Raw genomic sequence first — 19,549 nt, 5'->3', positions numbered from 1 at the left:
CCGTACGATTATACCCACGAGTTACATGAAAGTAACAGGTTTAGTTTATTTTCGTGCAAAAATGGTGAGAGGCTACATTTTACGTCAATTTGACGATAAGCTGAAATATGGTAGATTCACTGAGGCGCCTGGTATCAAAATCTGTCATCTTCACCTTGGTCAAATTCCGTTAAACTGCAAAAAATTGTGGTGCCCGTAAGTGCACCGTATATTTTTCCATGGAAGTTGCCTCATGATAAGCCCCTGAGGTATAAAAATCAATATTGAAAGCTTCAAGGCAATGATAAAAGCAGACTTCTACCAATTTAAAGAGCGCACATTTAGAGATTCTAATTTAAGATACTTAACTTGCTGTTTTCTCATTTTATTTGAGGCCTGAGAATCGATTTTGGCATCGAAAAAACTGTATAGGCAGAAATATTTCAGTATGAAAGGATGTGATACTACCTATATGCCTCAACTTGCTTAATTTTCTTTCCCTCAAATCAACCTATTTTGACTTGTGAACTTGACGAAGTGACAATATCCATTCAGGTTTGACACAGGAGTTTCGTGTCTATATGTTTTTGCAATATTGAATACAAAGGTGCCAGTATTAAATCGGAATTTTTCAGCCGCAGAGCACTTGTCTTGTTCCGTGAGCGGTCGCATATTTTAGTTTCTTCTTAAAGGACAAATTTGAGCATAAAATCATAATTTTTGAAAATTACTCATAATTTTGCATTCGACGTACTCAGCGCGTAAGTCAACACACCATGAGACCAAGACTCTACTCTTTGTAGTTCGCGGTCGGGCCAACATAAAACGCCTTCAATTGCGTATGATACTGTGCAACACACCAAGGTTGATATAGTTGTATTCTTAGGTTGGAACCTAACTCAAGTAAACTGCTCTGCTGAATAAGGAATTCCGACCTGCTAACTGCTCTATTTTGAATTACCTTACGTATGTTATGCTCAGTATTGCTCATGACAAAACTTGAAGCTTTCCTATATTTAAAAAGAAAGAATTATCATTATTCATGCCGCCAAAGAAAGAAGCCCATTTAAAGGAAAACTTGTTCTTGAAACTTTTTTAGTTATTCAGTGCCGCCGTCATGTATGGTGGGGTATCTTTTGACATAAAACACAAATTTTTAGTTGAATCTCAAAAATCAAAGATAGCGGAGAAATTGTTATACTGGCTTCTCCAAAAGTATCTTATCCTTGGAATTATGATATGCATTTATTTTCTGTTCAATTTCAAAATCAATTTACCTACAGCTATAATATTGATAAGGTCGCGCTCTTCATGAAACTACTTGTTTTATCTTAATAGTGCGTAACCAGATTTTCAGAGGAAACATATTCCCTGATTTTTCCACGTTCCTGACTGCAAAACGAAAATTATACCTAATTGTTCTGGTCAACGATGCGCCAGAGTGCATTACTACACTAACGAGAGCTTTAAGTATTTTGTTTTCAAAAGATACATCGAATCTCCCATTTAGAAAAAAAAAAAAAAATATATATATTACAGGAAACGAAATATTTGCTCCGGCAGCCGCGGGAACTAAAAACGAAGAGGGGAATTGAGGGAGAGAAAAAAATTCAGAATACCATTTGATTTTCTTAATTTTACCCATCTTTGAAGAAAAATGTAATCTTCTGATGTAAGTTGGTTTCAGACGTAAATTGATTTTAATTTGGACCTGAGTACTATGAGCAATGAATGAGCCATGGAAGCGGTAGAGGTAAAACTTGGCGAATGAAAAGTTAAGAGATTAATTCGATAATAAATCGGTTCTGTCGCTTTTCGTGAGCAGCCGAATAAAGATATTAAAATTCTTTCTCAGACGGAGGACTGTAAAAGAGTATAACGGCATGAGAAATTGATTAATGCAAAATACTTTAAGTGTACACCTGAAGTGGTGACGGCTTTGCCTAATTTCAAATTCAACTTGCGCAAACTTTAAGCTCTGTTTGCAGAGCTTTGGACGAAACTTTCTGTATCATGCAAAGTTTTCTAAGGACTTTACAATAGAGTGAAAACTAGACTTAATTATTTAGGTGAGCCGCTTGAATATACGGTCTTGAGCCTCTTGAATCAATAAACAGGCAAAAGCGATAAGTCTCTTAAAAAGGCTTCTTGGAAGTTTCCCGGATTTCAGGAATTCACAACGACTGGAGAGGAAAGTGTGTACAGCGGGCGTCTCAGCTTTCCTTGTAATTTGGAAAACAATTTAGGAATATTGGATTCTCTTCATGGGGAAATAACCTGGAATGTGAACGAAAAGAGCGGAGGAGGGATTAGCTATTATCAGAGGAACCAACAGCCCCCCCCCCCCCCCCAATACTAAGAAAAAGTATTTTTCTTGCAGATTGAAAAATGTAATATAACTGCTTGATGTATATACCTGGAAATCATTTACCTCGATCACGGTGTATGAGAATGTTAGCTCCTGTTTTAATTTTTCAAAGAGAAACTATTCACCTTTATTGCTTTTAATTCTCACAGAATAATATTCTTTGGAGGAGAAATTACTGGAATTCCAAGGAATTGCGTTTATGAGCTTTTCAATTAAAAACTAAAGTATGACGGGAAGTCTCCATTGTCACCGATCGGGTTACATCTTTCTGAGTTAAGATATGGGTGAGCAATTAAATCTCGCACGAATGGATGAGGGGTCCATGAATTTTTACTTGCCTCCTATCAATATGGGAAAGATGGAAAGCGCTGTGAACGTCTCGAGTAATCCATTAGGTGCAGAAAATATTCTCAACCCATGAATTTGCTCCCACAGGGAGCAAATAGCTTCAATTATTGTGACCGAATTTTGATTCAAATGACCAAACTATAACATCGGTTCGGGTAAGCAGATATTTCTATTCAAATAATTGAACTTTTCAGAAGAAAATACTAGTCTAATACAAACGAAGTATAGTTTATATGCCTAAAAACTCAGTTATCCTACTTAAAAAGTTGATCTGACTTCATATAGCAATTTTCTTCGCTGCATATCCCATCATTACATTGCGGCACAAAAGGAAAACTTAGTTGGAGGTATTGCCACTAAAAGATATTAAATAAAAAACAAACCACGAATTGAGTAAATATTATGTCCATAGGGCCTTTTAAAAATAAATAAAATAAGATCCTGGGTGTTTCCTTGGAAATTTTAAAACCATCTAGCGTGACATACACTCACACCCACCCTCACACACAAAACAAGATAAGATGAAGCTAGACTGAGGAGTTTTGATTCATAATTTAATGCATTTAATTCGCACGTAGACAGATTATAGGATGAGGAAAGAGATCAATTTTTGGCGGCTCTGGGTTCTGTTTTTATACTGGATGAATATTCTGGCATTGGAGGTGGATTGGAAATTAGATTAATTTCCGGGATAGAGGCACGCAACTCAATATATCCTACTCTGGCCGGTGGATGCTATTGATAGAAGCAATATTGGCCGGAGTAATGGATAAATTTAATTTTTGGCGCTTGGGACTGGGGCGAATAGCCGTGGGTTTTCATAGAATCGCGGGCTGCCCGGGCACTGCCGAGTGGCGGGTGGTGAGTGCGAGGGCGTGAAGGGGCGAGCGCTGTTAAATAGGCCGCTGCCCGCTCCTCGCTCGGATCGCCAGGTCTCATTGATTTAAAAGGCGGAAACATAAATAATAATGGCCATTAGAGTAAATCATCATCGGGACTCAATGAACTCAGTCGAAAGCGAGGACATTAACGAGGATGCGTTTGATAATTAGTCGAGCGCCAGCGCCAGCGCCGGCCCAGGAGTAGTCGCGCCTCGCCCCGGCCGGGGTCACCATCCCACCCCGCTCCGGCCCCCATCACACCCCGCGCACACCTCTAAAGCATACGCCAGGCACCGCTCTAATCTCGCCATCAAATAAGGGCTCCGCTATCAAAAAACTATCCCCAAATCTCGGATTTTTCAACTCCCCTCTAGCTTTCACGGAAAAAAACGAATTCCTGATTTAACGATTCAATTGTCAAAAAAAGTCACTGCAATGTTTCAAATGTACACTTTTCAATAATGGAAAGCTAATTTACCCACGGGGGTGGTTAAAGTAGCATTTTTCTGTCGTAAAATCTTCATTGAAACATTGCAGTCATTTTTTTAAACTAGAAAACTGTTAAATCGACGATTTAATTTTTTCCGTGTTCGAGTACCGTTCACTCACAGTTCACTGTTCCCTCATGCTTTTCGGCAAGACAAATCGGTAACTTGTCATATTCGGAGACAAAATCTGTGTCCCATAGGTAAATAAAATCTGCTCAGTGAGAGATTCACAGGGCTCTAAATATATATTCAGAATCGAAATAAAAATTGTGACAGAAAGTTTGGCAACTTTGAAATGTAGTTACTTTCCCTCGTTTGCAGACGATGATTGAAATTGATAAACAAAGCGATAAAGACAGAAGATGAAGGGAAGATTGGGGGGACCCTGTTGGGCGAGAAAAGTGGATCTCATAGACTGGGCAAAAAATATGGTAAAACTGTAAGGTCTCTCGTCGGCTGCCGTTAGTTAGTCTATAACTGACCTTCTATGTCCATAGCAACCATTCAATTTCGCCAAAAAAATCGCTTCAATTTCCTTCTGTCTACCGCTTTGTGTATCTATTTTGTAGGCAATGCGACAACTGGGCGGGATCCGAGGAAATTTGGACAGTGGGAGGATGTTTCGGAGGGGGCAAGAACTGTCCTGGGGAGGGGTATGCTAGGTGAGGGATAGGGGTTGGCGGGGAGGGGGATTGAATTAGGAGGGAGAAAGGAGGGCGAATGGGGAATGGTGAGTGGCGAGTGGCGGGTACTTACCATTCAGGACATGGACGAGGATTGTTTTCGGATTGGAGTTGGATGGATTACAGGTGTACTTGCCCGAGTCCGGGCTGGCGGCCCGTTGAATGAGCAAGTAACTCGTCGTCACCTCCCCCTTCTCCGTGATCACGCTCACGCCGCCCCGAGGCGAGTCGTAGTTTATCTCCTGCAACAGAATATCACTCCAATTACCACTTATATGTGAGAAAAAACACTCACAAATTTGGCCTCAACTCTATTCAACAAGGTGGTAAAATAGTGCTGGGGCCACACTACTTTGCGGGGAAAGCAAGGCTCAAAAGTTCAGAAAGTTTTCGATTAGAGTCAAAAGTTTTTCAACTCTCATGAGTATCCGTACAAGACTGAGGGCGGAGAAATATTTCAATGCATCTGTCTCAACTCAGCACGCTCCTTCTTCAGTCTTATTAGAGAGTTAAATGTTTGACTCAAATTTAAATATTTTTGAACTTTTTGGCCTTGCTCCTCCAAAATAGTGTGACCCCAGCACTGCTTGCAAAATGGACGTATTTCCGCCAAACGGAACTATGTGCATTATGACGGGAGCCCTGGTATGCACATATTCTTATGGGACTCAGAGCTCATGTCTTAATGCACATAGTTCCGTTTGGCAGAAATACGTCCAAATGCAGTCCAATTAAGGGAGAAATGGAGGTGGTTTTCCTAAAAGATAATTAAATACAAATTCGTTCAGTCAAAAAGAAACACGGAAGACACAGATCTCATATTCTTGTAAATCGCAGGGAAAAGCGATTGCCAGGACTTTGCGAGCGGAATGCTGTTAACTTCTCAACTTGCAACAACTCACGTCAACAAAGTATGAATTTCATTAGCTAAGAATTTCAAAATCACGACCTCAGCGTGAAGCGCCTTCAAATCCCGGCAATACGCATAACGCATTGCCAAGCAGTGAGATTAGTTGCCTATCAGAACCAACCCTTACTCAGGTCACTAATTTCACGACAAGTGCTGGAGAAAGTGCTAGCTGGGACTATGTTTCTAAGCAGAAAAAAACGTATCTTTGAATTGTAAGCATGATATTCTCGATGTTTCGAGGATGTACCTGCGGATATCAGTATCGAGACCGGATGAACGCTTACGATGGTTTTTCCGCCAAAAAAATTATTTCTCTATTGTAATTGTTCATTTTTCAACCACGGAAGGAATTGGTAACTTTCTCAGATTTGCCGCGGTGATACGTGATTATTTTATTTTTTTCATATTTTGAGGATGTAAATCCATGGATATCAGCAGCTAAACTGGATGGATACGTTATTTTTATTCCGCAGAAAAATCATTCCTTCGTTGTGGTTGTTGATTTAGAGACCGTTAAAAAAAAATCGAGAATTTTCCATGATTTTACGCGGTGAAATGTGATTCTATTATTTTTCCCATGTTTTGAGGATATATCATCAATGATTCATATACTGTTGTATGAAAGAGGAAAACTGTTCAAGCGTTCGAATGTTGCCAAATTTCTCCAAATTTTTTCAGATATTGAGAATATTTTTGTATGACCTTTTTAAATAGGCTAAATTAATTTTGGAAGAAAATTTCTAAAAAAACTCAAAGGAAGAAATGGAAAAGTGAGCTAGTAATTTGAAGTTCACCGGAGGAAATTTGGCAAGACCCGAACACTGTTTTTCCTAATTTAAATGGAAGTAAAACGACCGACAAGTATGCATCTATCGATAATAATCAATTACTAGAGAGGCTGGAGGTTGCCTCGCAAAGAATCAATATATTTCTACTGGATTGGAAAAGAAGAAACAGAGACAAGAGAACAGAATGCTCAATTGGACAATTTGTACACGGCAACATTTTTGGTAGACTGCGCAATTTGAGACATAGTGAAGAAAGAACATGATTTTTCGGTTTTCGGCTACTCATAATGCGAAAACAAAAGTTGAGCTATTAGCCGACTTTACAAAAAGAGAGAATATCAAAAGAAAGAAATGACAAGAGAGAAAAGAAAAAAAGAATATTAAATTGGATAAAAATTGAATGAGTCGGATGAAGATGCTATTGAATTTGACAAAGACTAAATCCTGAGGCTTCATGTGGAAGCATGCCACATTGCAATTGAAGGTTGACAGCAAAAAACCGCAAAGCTAAATGAGTGAATAGAAGATTAATCAACTGTACAATGCCTTGGTTTAAACTCATTTAGCTAAAGTTTACATTAATTTAATGAAATTCTGCAAAATACACGAGTGCCCTACTGCAGAATTAGAAGCTCTCATCACATTAATATCTCCAAAGTCGTATATCTTCTCTGAGTTCCGTGATTTACGACAGAAATTTGGCAAGAGAGCGGTCGCAATCTAAACCCATTGTGTCGTGGAAGAAGGACGAAAGTTTCCTGGTCGAATCAATTCGTTTAATTTTAGCGTTACCCGACTCTGACGCCTGGAAGCTTTGGAGCTTTCGTCGATGGATTGCGGCTTTTAATCTTGGTTTCGGGTCGGCGAACCAATTTTTCAGATCGTATCCGCGCAGGAAGTGGCGCGGCATTTGGCTTTTGCAACTGAAATTAAGAGGGAAATGTACCCACAAATCTGCAGTCGTTCCCTGCCTTTTTCATTATCCCCGCCCTATCCCTCTCCCTTCGCACTGATATTGGCAGTGCCGTGTCTTGGTCTTGGATCAAAGTTTTCCGGAGAAGTCGAGCTCCGGGCTTTACAATTTTAGGAAACCTTCCCAATATCTCTTCAGAGAGTGACACATTGTGCACTTTTAAAGCAAGAATGCTGTGACATGATTTCCCATTTTTTTTCCTTACGACAAAACGTCCTGTTCGAGGAACAGAAGCAAACATTCGCCATTCCCATTTTCTGAATGATCAATGATCATGCCGTACCATTGAGGAGTCGTCATGCTGAAAAAATACGACACGCATGTGATCAAATTTTTATGAGGTAGAGCTTCGGTTTGAGAGGCGAATGCAAAATCTGGTGTGTAATTATTAAGCACGGGAGTCCGTTGAGTACACTGCGTACTATCAAAATGCGTACACATACGAGAGAAAATACTTTACAGTTCGATTCTACAGGTTGAAACAAGAATTTTTTGGGCATGCTTTCGGAACTACGGCCCTCTACATCACAGGCAGGTTAACACTGATTGTGAGCTGAAATATAGTCCTATCATTGTCGGTTATATCAATGACGAAATACAAATTTTAGGGAAAATTCTTCAGTATTGAACCTTCAATTTTTAAGAGAATTAAGTTCGTGATATGATCGATAGCGTCACAAAATTTCGAGGAAAATTTGTCATAACTCTCAAAAATATCTTAATAAATAAATGAATGAGAAAAAAACACTGAGAAGTGGCCCGAATACCGTATGAAACGAGGTGACAACAATGGTGCTAGGTCCACACCTTTTCGCGGGAAATGAACGCCAAGAAGTTCCAAAAATTGTAATTCGTTAGAGTCAAAAATGAATCTTTTTTACTCTAATGAGTGCCAGTACAAAACTGAGGGGGGGGGGGGGGGGGTGTTCAGCTCAGGCAGTTTGCATTGGAATATTAAGTTGGAGTCACGGCGAGAGATCTATACCGGTTTGGGTCTTTTTAGACCTCATCAGTAGATTACACTCGTCAGTGAACCCAACTTAACATGCCGCCAGGCCCGCCACAAGGGGGGAGGATACTGGGTCCCTGGTACCGGGGCCCGTGAAAAACCACTACGAATTCACATGCAACCCTTGTTTCGTAAGAAAAATTGAAAAATTTACCCTACAAATTTCGCAAAAGGTGAATAGATTTTCAGAAACACGCTGGAGCACTATAGAATTCTTCTTAAATTTTCAAAGAAGCATACTTCTTGGAATATTTCTATCTATTTTTAAGATTTTCAGTACAGAGGGATATTTTTAGTAACTGCGTTTCATTTTCTTCCGTCGTCAGATGCTGAGAGTCTCTAGTCTGGGCATCCTCGACTTCAATGGCTCATGGCTCAACTCCCTTGCCATAGACAAACGAAGGGGGAGTCCAGGGGGGCCTGGCCCTCTTAGAACTGAAAATAGTATCATATGCCCTCCCGCCAAATAAAAAAAAAATAAAAATTTTCCAGATGTTTCGAATGCAACAATTATTCGCAAGTATTTTGTGCTGAAAGTAGAAAAAAAAAACATAATTATTCCGCAGAAATTGATGGAAAAATTATTTATGGAAGCTTCAAAATGCGTCCGATTAGTCGTATAAATTCTGAAATTTCTCGGGGGATGCCCCTCGAAGCCCCCCCCCCCCTCCGTGCTTGGGGCCCGGACCTTAAAATTGGTACCAGGGCCCGAGATGGGATGCGCCGGGCCTGCATGAAGGCTATTTCCATTTAAATCTTCCGCATAGAGTACAATAGAGTCGCAAAGTACTGGATCGCCGTTGAAGTCACTTTTCGAGGCTGTTTTGTCCAGTTCTCCGGAGACTAGTGTGCGGCGACTAGCGATGACGCATACGCAGAGACTCGCGCTCAGCGCTCCCCACTCCCGACAGTCCCGACTCGGCTCCGTTCGTCGGCTAGACACACACTGAACCAGCTAAAATAAGTAGGCCGGTAATAAGTCTGAAATTGAGTCCATATATGAATATTATCTCGGAGTAACATACATTAATGGATTCATTATGGCTTTGAATATCTATTTCAAGCAAAATTTGCACAAATTAATACCGATGGAATTAAAAAAAGTCGAAAAAACACAAGCAGTCGTTGATTTCTCCATAAGCCACCGTGTAAAAAAATGCCGGTTGGTTCACACTTGGTATAAGTCAGAAATTAAATTCCTATATGAATTTTATCCAGGAGTAATATACATCAATGGATTCATTATGACTTTGACTATCTAATTATAGCAAAATTTGCACAAATTAATATCGATGAAATTAAAAAATGTCGAAAAAACACGGGCAGTCGTTGCTTTTCCCGTAAGCCGCCGTGATAAGAAATGCCGGTTGGTTCACACTTGGTATAAGTCAGAAATTAAATCCCAATATGAATATTATCCAGGAGTAATATACATCAATGGATTCATTATGGCTTTGACTACCTTTAAATAGCAAAATTTGCAAAAATTAATGCTGATTGAATTATAAAATACCTAAAAAACACAAGCAATTCTTGATTTCTCCATAAGCCGCCGTGTTACAAAATGCCGTTGGGTTCGCAAATGGTTCACTATTTTCGGAGCACACGTGGCTCGGAAACGCCTGTTAATGGATTGGCTTCATCGGCGCTCCAGTACTTTGCGACTCTATTGTACTCTATGATCTTCCGTCACATTCTTACGGCGCAATGATACAACTATTTGAACTCTCCGGAATGCGTGAGGTATCACGCCGCATTTGAAGGCGTTTTCAAAACAGCCGAGTTCCGTTATCGGAATAATCGTTTTGCATAGTTCATATTATTTTGTTTCCATTTCTAACCACTTGTTTAATTATAATCCTCCTATAAAAACCACCCATTTGCTAAATACAATTCTAGCTGAAGCGCACTTCAGCTATGCATTCACCACTGCAAAAATTTTAGAGGAAATTGACAAGCCCAGCGTGCATGAAGGATGCCGCAAAAACAATGCAAACTACCTGAGCTGAACACCCCCTCCCCCCAGTTTTGTCCTGGTACTCATTAGAATTAAACAGATTTATTTTTGACTCTGATTATAATTTTTGGAGATGTGGACCTAGTACCATTTCACCACATTGTTACACAAATAAATAAATAAATATCTTATGAGAGGGAATGTGACAACACTCGAATGCTCATACATGGTTTCTCCCTAAACACGTGAGTGTAGGCGGGATAATTTAGGCGGAAGGTGGCGGGCGGCGCAAGCGAAAGAAACCGCGCTCGGTGATCCAATTTACGGATCCAGGCCAAGTCCCGATGAAATTACCCCGCGAGCCACTGGAAATTCCGCCAAAAAATAGAACGTGTCGACGGGGACCCCGATCGGTGGGAGGGGGGGGGGGCGAGGGAAGGGGGCACGCGGCTCGGGAATAATTACATTTGTTACGCGGCGTAATTGCGTTTTGAAGGTGCGCTCGACCGGAAGGCACGCCGCACGCCGCACGCGCACGCCGCTCCACGTCTGCCAGGGATCTCAACTTGATAACAACTTGATGAGAAGAAGAAGAAGGAGGAGAAGAAGAAGAAGAGGAAGAAAAGACGAGACCGCTTAATTTCCGCTTGTGTGCTCGGGAGGGGGCGTGGGTATCGATTACCGATAATCCTGGACGGATAATTTGGCATAACTTGAGACGCATTAGTGTAAATTGGTAACTCTGTCCGTGGAGACGTGGCATTAGTCCTATTTCTCAAGTTACCCCACTCTCCGCTTGCCAGCTAGAATTTTTCATCCTTGCCATGATAATGATACCAGAAACAGATTATTTTAGAGACCTCCGATATTATCTCCTCTGTGGTGTAAAAGTTACTTTCGGAGGTTAACGCCTAGATTCGCCTAATCGTGGCTCATAGCACAAGGTTGAGTACTCGCCTGGCAAACTTGGCCACCCGGATATTCATCAGTCATCACTAGATGAATTTGATTTTATTTCTTGCCGAACAAGTTTCTCATCATGCACCATTAGGCCAAGAACAGCACTGACCTTCGAATTTAACTTTTGCCTCGACCAACTAAATTACTTAGATTTCAAGTGTGAGATGCCAGATATAAATGGTCTCTGCTCGTGGCAGAGGGGGTTGAAAGCATCTCAATTTTGAAAATTAAAAAATTGTATACAAAATGACGTCGAGGACGATGAAAAAATAAACGTCAAAGGAAATGGTCTATTTGCGAAGAGAACGTGGCATAAAACCAAACGATTTGATCACTACTAGATTAATAATCATGACAAATATACATACATAAAGCCGCCTTTATAGCACCGCCTCGCGCTCTGCGACGCCCAATCGCCATTGCCCCCTATCCTCCCAGAGATCATCAGGCAATTGGCACCTTCTGATCTTCTCCTCAACCCCTTGTTGCCAACCTTTCACAGGACGTCCACGCCGTCGCCTTCCGGGAGGAACCCAATCGAAGACCTGCTTGGGCAACCGATCATCTGCCATCCTTCGCACATGTCCATACCAGACCAACTGCTTGGACCTGATATCGTGCACGATGTCCTTCTCCACACCCATTATCTCGCGTACCTTTTCATTGCGGATACGCTCTCTTCTCGATATCCCAGCAGATCTTCGCCAAAAGTCCATCTCAGTTGCCCTAAGCATGTCTTCAGTTCTTTTCTTGAGTTGCCAGACCTCACTCCCGTAAGTTACGATACTCTTCACGATGACGTTGTAAATTTTTCTTTTGGTCTCCTTGGAGATACTCTGGTCCTAGAGAACCCCATTTAGCATCGCGATAGCTTTCCTGCCTTGCACATTCCGATCTTTAATTGCTCGATCCAAATTACCGTCCTTAGTTAACAAAACTCCTAGATATTTATACTCTTCACAGTCCAGAATCTTTCGGCCGTCCTCCAGTTCAATGCTTTGCTGATCACCACCGATAACCAACTTCTCCGTCTTAACCACATTTACTTCCATTCTCCACTTTCGGTATACTTCCACTAACTTACGCGTCATGTAATTCGCATCTTCTTCGTCCTGAGCTATTACCACCTGATCATCAGCAAAGCACAGAGTATAAAGGGTGCCATCTTCACGTAGCGGGACGCCCATTCTTGAACAGCATCTTTTCCATTCCTTTAAAACTTCTTCCAGGTACACTTTAAATAAGGTTGGCGACAAACAACACCCTTGTTTCAGTTCTTTAGTAATTAAAAACCCCAACGATAACTCCCCATGCGATTGAACCCTAAAAAAAGCCCCATCATAAAATTCCTTAATAGCACTAATAATTAGTCCCCCACTAAAACCCCTTTTGTTCAAGGCTTCCCAAAACTTCATCACTGGCACACTATCGAAAGCTTTCTGGAGATCCACAAACACTAGATGTAATTCATGACAATCATGACATCATGACAAATATACTTTTGTATTAACAAGTAAAAAAAAAAAAAAAACCATAATGAGAAAAAGACTTTCACTGTGACGATTAAAATTGTACTTGACGTCGCATTAAGTTCCGTCCAAGGCTTAATAAGTATTTTTCTCCAGGTGACAAGCGCCGGTCTCCTTATGATAATGAATCTGACTTCCAAAATGAATCAGTGCCCTAGAAATCCATTTACGTCGACATAATAGGAGTTTTCATCTGAAAAAGTGCCGAAACTATTGAACTTTAAAGTACCTATAACAGAACATTATACTGGAAAAAATACACACTGGATCTAGAGTCCAGACTCTTAAAAACATCGACAAGAAAAAATACTCTTGATTCAATCGGATTTTTGCTTAGATCAAGAACCAAGCCTCTTAATTTGAGCGGATTTCCTTCTGATTTAAGCAAAAATCTGATTGAATCAAGAGTATTTTTTCTTTTCAATATTTTCAAGAGTCTGGACTCTAGATCCAATGTGTTTTTTTTCCAGTGTAGGAACTGCGATTTCAGTTATCTACCGCCTTTTAGGCTAATGATGTAATTCGCGCTCCTCCACTCGCTATCCTCGCCAACCTCTTTTTCCCTAATATCTCCTCGGTCTCTCCTTTATAAACCAAAACTTGTTCTAACACACTCAAGAGATGCTTCCAAGTTGGCAGCATTGTCTTTGCTCCACTCAAATGAATTTACGTAATTGATTCTCAGTGAGGCAGTCTGCCTCCCTAGTTCACCGAACTACACCTCTAGAATGGCTGACCAGTGTTAGAAACCCGGAACGTTTTGAAGTTGATATAGGTTAGGTTTACTTGGGCTCACACAGCAGGCTGCCATCTAAACCCATGTCAGACGCTGCCCACATTTTGCCGAATATTGTTGAATGAAGTGATAGCAATGAAAAGATTGCATAAAAATCGCACCTCCGAAGGTTTTCTTAACTCAAAAAATAGGAACTTTGAAAGCAAACCTCAAAAAAAATGAAAGTTTACATAAGTTGAAATTTTCACATGTAATCCTTATGGGCAAGACGCAGCAGAAATGGAGATTGAGGTTAGCTATACTTGGGCTCCCACCCCCCTCCTGCCTTCAAAAACCGGCCCATGCGCGTTACGCAGGTTTGCTATCTCGCGGCCATTCTAGAGGTGTAGTTCGTTGCCCCAGTTAAGGATATTTTAGAGGATTTAAATGGAGTAAACCCAGTTTTGCCAACTCACTAAAACCGTCACTGCTTCCATTTAAACTTTAGAGACATATCTATGGTTAAACTACCAAACCACGTATCTCGCTTTGCAACGTTGTAGACTTCCTGTCCAGAGCCGGATTTACCTAGCTATGCCGCCCTTGGGCCGCCTGTAGGTACTTTGCCGCCCCCTTTTCATTTGTTTTGAAACATCAATGAAATGAAAACATCAAGTGAACGTGCCAGAGGAGGAAGAGTGCATGAGACGCGTTTACTCGTGTTGGACACATTTCTTGCGAAAGCCCTGTCAACACTACTAGCAAAAGTTCACGGAACTTTGCGCCAAAGTCAAATTCCGTAAACTAATCTCTGTGTGGACAAGGTCTTCCATTTATAATAAATAAACGAAAAAATTATGAAAGAACAAATATAATTGTGGTTAATAATACTAACTTCCGCCGCTGCGCCGCGCAGACTGCACTGTGTTTGGCGCAATGCATGAAGTACTCCCACAGTCTTGTAGGCGTTACGCGTTTCACGCCGACCGCTGCTGAACGCACTGTGTTTGACGAAATGCGTGAAGTTTTCATGCAGTCTTGTAGGCGCTATGTGTTTCACGCTTAGCGCACTGTGTAGGGCGCGATGCGTGAAGTATTCATGCATTCTTGTAGGCGCTGTGCGTTTCACGCTAACCACAGTGACTGCACTGTGTTTGATGGAACGCGTGAAGTATTCATGCAATCTTGTAGGCGCTAATGCCGACCGCCGCCGCGCCGAGGGCTTCTCCTTTCCATCTCAAGTCCTCGTCACCATTTTTCTCTAAGCCGCGCCGCTCAAGGCCAAATTGCGTGTTTGGTTCCTCTCTTAACTCGACTAATTGAAGGTGCTTTCTCTTGTATCTTTGAAAGACTATAAAAATGAGAAATTACTATTCTCTCAGGAAATGAGAGAATTTGTCGCCTTTCCTTGTTAGTAATTTTTTTCTAAATCAGATTTTTTTATACCCACATTTAAACAAAATAAAAATTTGCCGCCATGGGCCGCGGCCCATGTGGCCACCCCCTAAATTCGGCCCTGTCCTTGCCATAATTTACTTTTAAAATGGAGGACTACTCAACGCCTTAAGAACTCCTGAGATTTTTCCTCTCTGTGCGAGGCAAAGTTTGAGAGAACTTAATTTAAGGAGGATGTTCATTTTTTTCCTTTGAAAAAATAATTCACTGGCGGATATTTTTAAACACCGCAAAGGAGATACGCGGTTTGGGAGTTTCACCGTCGCCTGCCGATATATTCTGGAGCTATAGCCACGCAAACACGGTCGGTGACACATGTCTTCCGCTTGACCTACCGCTCAGCGTAGTCGAATTATTCATTTCTCCTTGGCCCGTGGAAAAATAGTCACGATTTAAAGTGTTACTGTATTATTGCGTTAAATAAAGCATTCGTGTTTCATGACAGAGAGTTTCCTAGAGAGTACGGTAAAGCTTCCTGCTGATCGAGTCAGAAGATAGAGATGAGTCTATCACAATATACCTGTGTCAGTCATAAGGTGAAGGAATTAACGAGTTTTGAAAATTTTGCTAGTTCATATGGAATCAAAACGATATGTTTTGCTCATAAATAAATCCTCCGTAACATTAATCTTACTGAAGCTATTGGTGTTAGTGGTTTCATTATACAAATGCCGGTTTGGAGCCGAAGTGGTATTTACAGACTCGAACGCCTGCACCGAAGGTATGAGTCAAGTTTCACAAAATCAAAAAATGCGCAGCATCCGATTCCCCTTCCTTGCAAGTCCAAGTCCCCTTGCAAGTCTCATCGAGGATGAGACGTTAACAAACGAAAGCTCTTGACGTAAATTTCTCCTCAGCCTTGAGCCTTGAACAAAATTCGACGCTCGAAAAACGCAGGAGTAGAGAGAAAAGCTTGTAAATGTTCATGAGGTGGGAGGCGTAGAATATATGCAGCCTTCTTCTTGTTCATCTTATTTCATTTCAGATTTATTTTTCTTTCTTTTTTTAACTACGGGGTGGACGAAGTGACTTTGAATAAACATGAGATCGTCATAGTCCAACTCCGACTCGCTGACATTGTATGTTGGGCTGATACTGCTCCTGGCAACTAACGTTTGCCAATTCCCTTTCAAGCTTTGTAGCCTGGAGCGAGTATGAGAACGGAAGAATCTCGAATTGTATTGATTCACTTGGACGGTTGAATGTGTTCCTGATCCAGTTCAAACTCGAGTCGTAAATCTATTGTTTCCGCAAGGCTCTTTGATGCATTCTGATCGAGTTTTAGATAACTGGATATCCTTTCGGTCATCAACTTCGTTGTCTCCAATATCGCAATGATGCTCAAACGCGCGAGAGTAACAATAAAACAGCAACTGAAATGCATTTTCTGGGTATCGCTTTTAAAGGTATGTCCTGTGCTACTCTGTACTCAAGCTGTATTTGGTCTCTGCAAAAAGCTTTCTCTGTTTCTTTGTCTAGAGTGCTCGCAGAGATATTGCCAGGATATGGAGCAAATTTTTGCAATCGGATGTGATTATTCATTCGGATGTGTTTAAGCTAAAAGGAACTATGTTGAGCGCAAACCTTATGCAAATAGTTCCGTTGCAAAGACGTCCATTTGAGCAATGATGACTGTTGAATGATATCAATGGTCGATGGAAGGTTATGGACTCGATCGGGATCGGAAACGAACTTTTGCCTAGGGGACATTGTACACTGTCGTCCACGCTAGGACAGAGCTAACTTAATATCGCATTTTCTCTCAAACAAAATGAACTGTGAGACAAAAGTGACAAAACTCAGCATAACTTTCAAATTTCATTTTTTTCAGAGTATGTTCTGTGATTGTGACACGGTCCTCCTGAAAAAAAATATACTGATTGCTCACCGATTTTTTTAAAAATATAATTGAAGAATTTGTCTCGGAAGAATAAGGAAGAATACGATATCAAGATAGAATGCCGCACGAGAGTGGTAACGAAAAGAATCTCGTGGAAAATCACAACCAATTTTTTTCGACGTTTATTAAAGCAATTGCCGAGGTAAATTCCGCATCCGTGAACAAAAAAAAAGAAAAAAGAAAAAAAGGGTTTTCAGGCAGAAACCTAAACTTGAGGGACCGGCATCATCGCATACTAGGAAATGTTCTATGAACACTTGGACGCATGTAGAACCCCGAAATTCTTTACATCTAACCAATCAGGAGCTGAGTAAAAACCCTTCATAGAACAACAATGAATGAAGCGCTTGCAATAATTTTTCTTTGTTACACTAAGGAACGTGTTCTAGCGAGATTATACATACCGGTTTTTTGACCTAAAATAGCTATTATTTTCTCCGTTGAAGTCTATTCTCCTGTGCATGGTCACAAATGTGACAAAAAGGCATAGATGGAAGAATACATGAAGACGTAGACAAAAGGACAGAAGAAAACTGATCGGTCTCGTTTTTTAAATTTTTCTACCGAATCTAAGCGACTCCTCATTGGCAGCATAAACCGGATTATTGCGAGTTTAAGCCTCGAACCATCGCGCCTTCAATTTTGCAGATGCAACACGGACACCCACTGAGGACGAATAGTTGTACCTCTGCGCTGCCATCAACGCGCGTTGGGTTGAGGTCTCTTTTTCTTGAACTATGGGAAAAGTTAAGGTAAAGTTTGCTCCAAATATGCAATAATGTATTCAAATCAATGATAATTTTGAGAAACAAAAAAATATTTAGAGGTCTCTAAAGCACCCTAAAGGGCACGCGTCTGAGACTTGATATTTTGGCGAGTGTTGTGTTGCGGCAGGGAATTTGTTTTTGATGACTACCCCTAGATATCCCAGGCTGGGTCAGACTGACCCAACTATCTCTTCTGAGGAAGTTACATACGGTGGATGAAGAGGAGGGGGGGGGGGTGTGTGTGAAAGAGTGTTACCAAAAATGTGAAAATGTTGAGTAAGTGTGAAATTTTCTCTTGATTGAAAATAGTCTTCGAAATACTCCTGAACGTGCCGAAACTGTCCAAAAGTGGCCGAAATTGAAAGTTGTGAGGGGATAGAGGGAGTCTGTGGACAGAATACTCCCCGCACCACTCTGAGATGATGCTACGCAGCCAAGTAATTCTCGCTATCTGCTCCGTATTCATCATGCGTTAATGTGCTCCAATCTCTCTCGGCGAGGTCTGTTCCCAAATACGAGTCTCCTTTCTTCCCCGACTCACCCTCACACTACCCGCACAACCACCCACTCTTAACCACCCCTCACCACTCCTAACCACCCTTTCCGTATTCTGGATGCCCAGATTATGTTCGAGCAACTCAAACGGCGTTATGGAGTCAATTTTTCATCGCTATCTGAAAATCGTGCCATCGTTACATTATGCCTCGAAGAATTTATTTCTTCCTCTGTCCCTCTCTCTGCCCTCCTCTTTCAACCGCGTTTCTGAATTTTATCAACGGAGTCGCTACAAGTTTTCATTTTCTTCGAATTTTATTTTCACTCAATTCCTTGTGTGTGGCATAGAGACGGAAACGATAACATTTTCTTCGCTCTAAAATTAAAACACTTCAGATCCCTGGACCACGAGTTGTCATGCTTCCTAAGTAATTTCTGGACGATTCTCTTGGGTATTGAATCTTGTATACGAAATAGACCAATAAACAGTCGTAGTATCTTAATAGATGACATTTAAATGTTGAAAAATGCCGCAAAGGGCAATCACACTTGCATGTTTCACAATGATGTTTGTCAACGGCTAACATCTAAAAATGCGTACCCTGCAATGTGTCTGTTGCACACAGTGTTCGAAACTCACCTTTGAGTTTCAGGAGTCATATGGCCTATTAAGCTCGATTTTTTGGGGCTAAATTGACTTTTCGCCTAAAGGTACATCTAAAAGGCCTACAGGTTTGCCTACAAGCGAAAAGTTAGAATCTGGTGCCGCGTGTCGAAATTTCAAAAAATCACCGCACAGAAAAATTGGGATTTTTTTTAGGAAGGGGGGGGGGGACAATTTTTAGGGGCCACGTTTGCGCAGAGACTTCATTTCCTAAGCGCCATGATCGATTCCTTAGGCGCATTTGGCGCGTTGGAGCATGTGAGTTTCGAACACTAATTGCACGGCAAAGACAAATATTTGGGAATAGAATCTTACGGGATAAAATGCAAGAAAAAAATGGCCACGTCAGAGAAGTTTGAAATCCACTCTTTGGTGTGCAATTCTTTAAAATCTAATCACACGGCTGTATCTCTTCCGTGCAATAGACCCATTGCAATGTTTAGTGATGCCCAATGCTGTTTCATTTCCTCCAAAAACAGCGAAGTAAAATATTTCATTGACATTTTCTGTGAACCTCTTGAAGCGAGTATAAAAAATTTACCGAGAATTGCAAGAAAAACAGGTGGTTGTCTTCATCACAAAAAATAAAAAAAAACGAGCGGAGGTTTGCAACGTAGCATTCGCCGATTTCAGCTTTTGATATTCCGACGCCTAAGTTCTAAGTTCTAAGTTCTAACCTC

General features: G+C 41.0%; 1 protein-coding gene across 1 annotated transcript in view; it reads right to left on the bottom strand.

The window, feature by feature from the left end:
• The window catches only part of LOC109033900 (neurotrimin), a 482,189-nt gene that overhangs the window by 57,853 nt on the left and 404,787 nt on the right, over positions 1-19,549 (bottom strand). The window contains exon 5 of the mRNA XM_072301375.1: positions 4,821-4,989. Within this exon, the coding sequence (XP_072157476.1) occupies positions 4,821-4,989 (169 nt within the window). The remainder of the gene's footprint in view (positions 1-4,820; positions 4,990-19,549) is intronic.

Source organism: Bemisia tabaci, chromosome 6, assembly GCF_918797505.1.
Source record: "Bemisia tabaci chromosome 6, PGI_BMITA_v3".
NCBI classification, from domain to species: domain Eukaryota; kingdom Metazoa; phylum Arthropoda; class Insecta; order Hemiptera; family Aleyrodidae; genus Bemisia; species Bemisia tabaci.
This window is presented reverse-complemented; position numbering and strand designations above follow the sequence as displayed.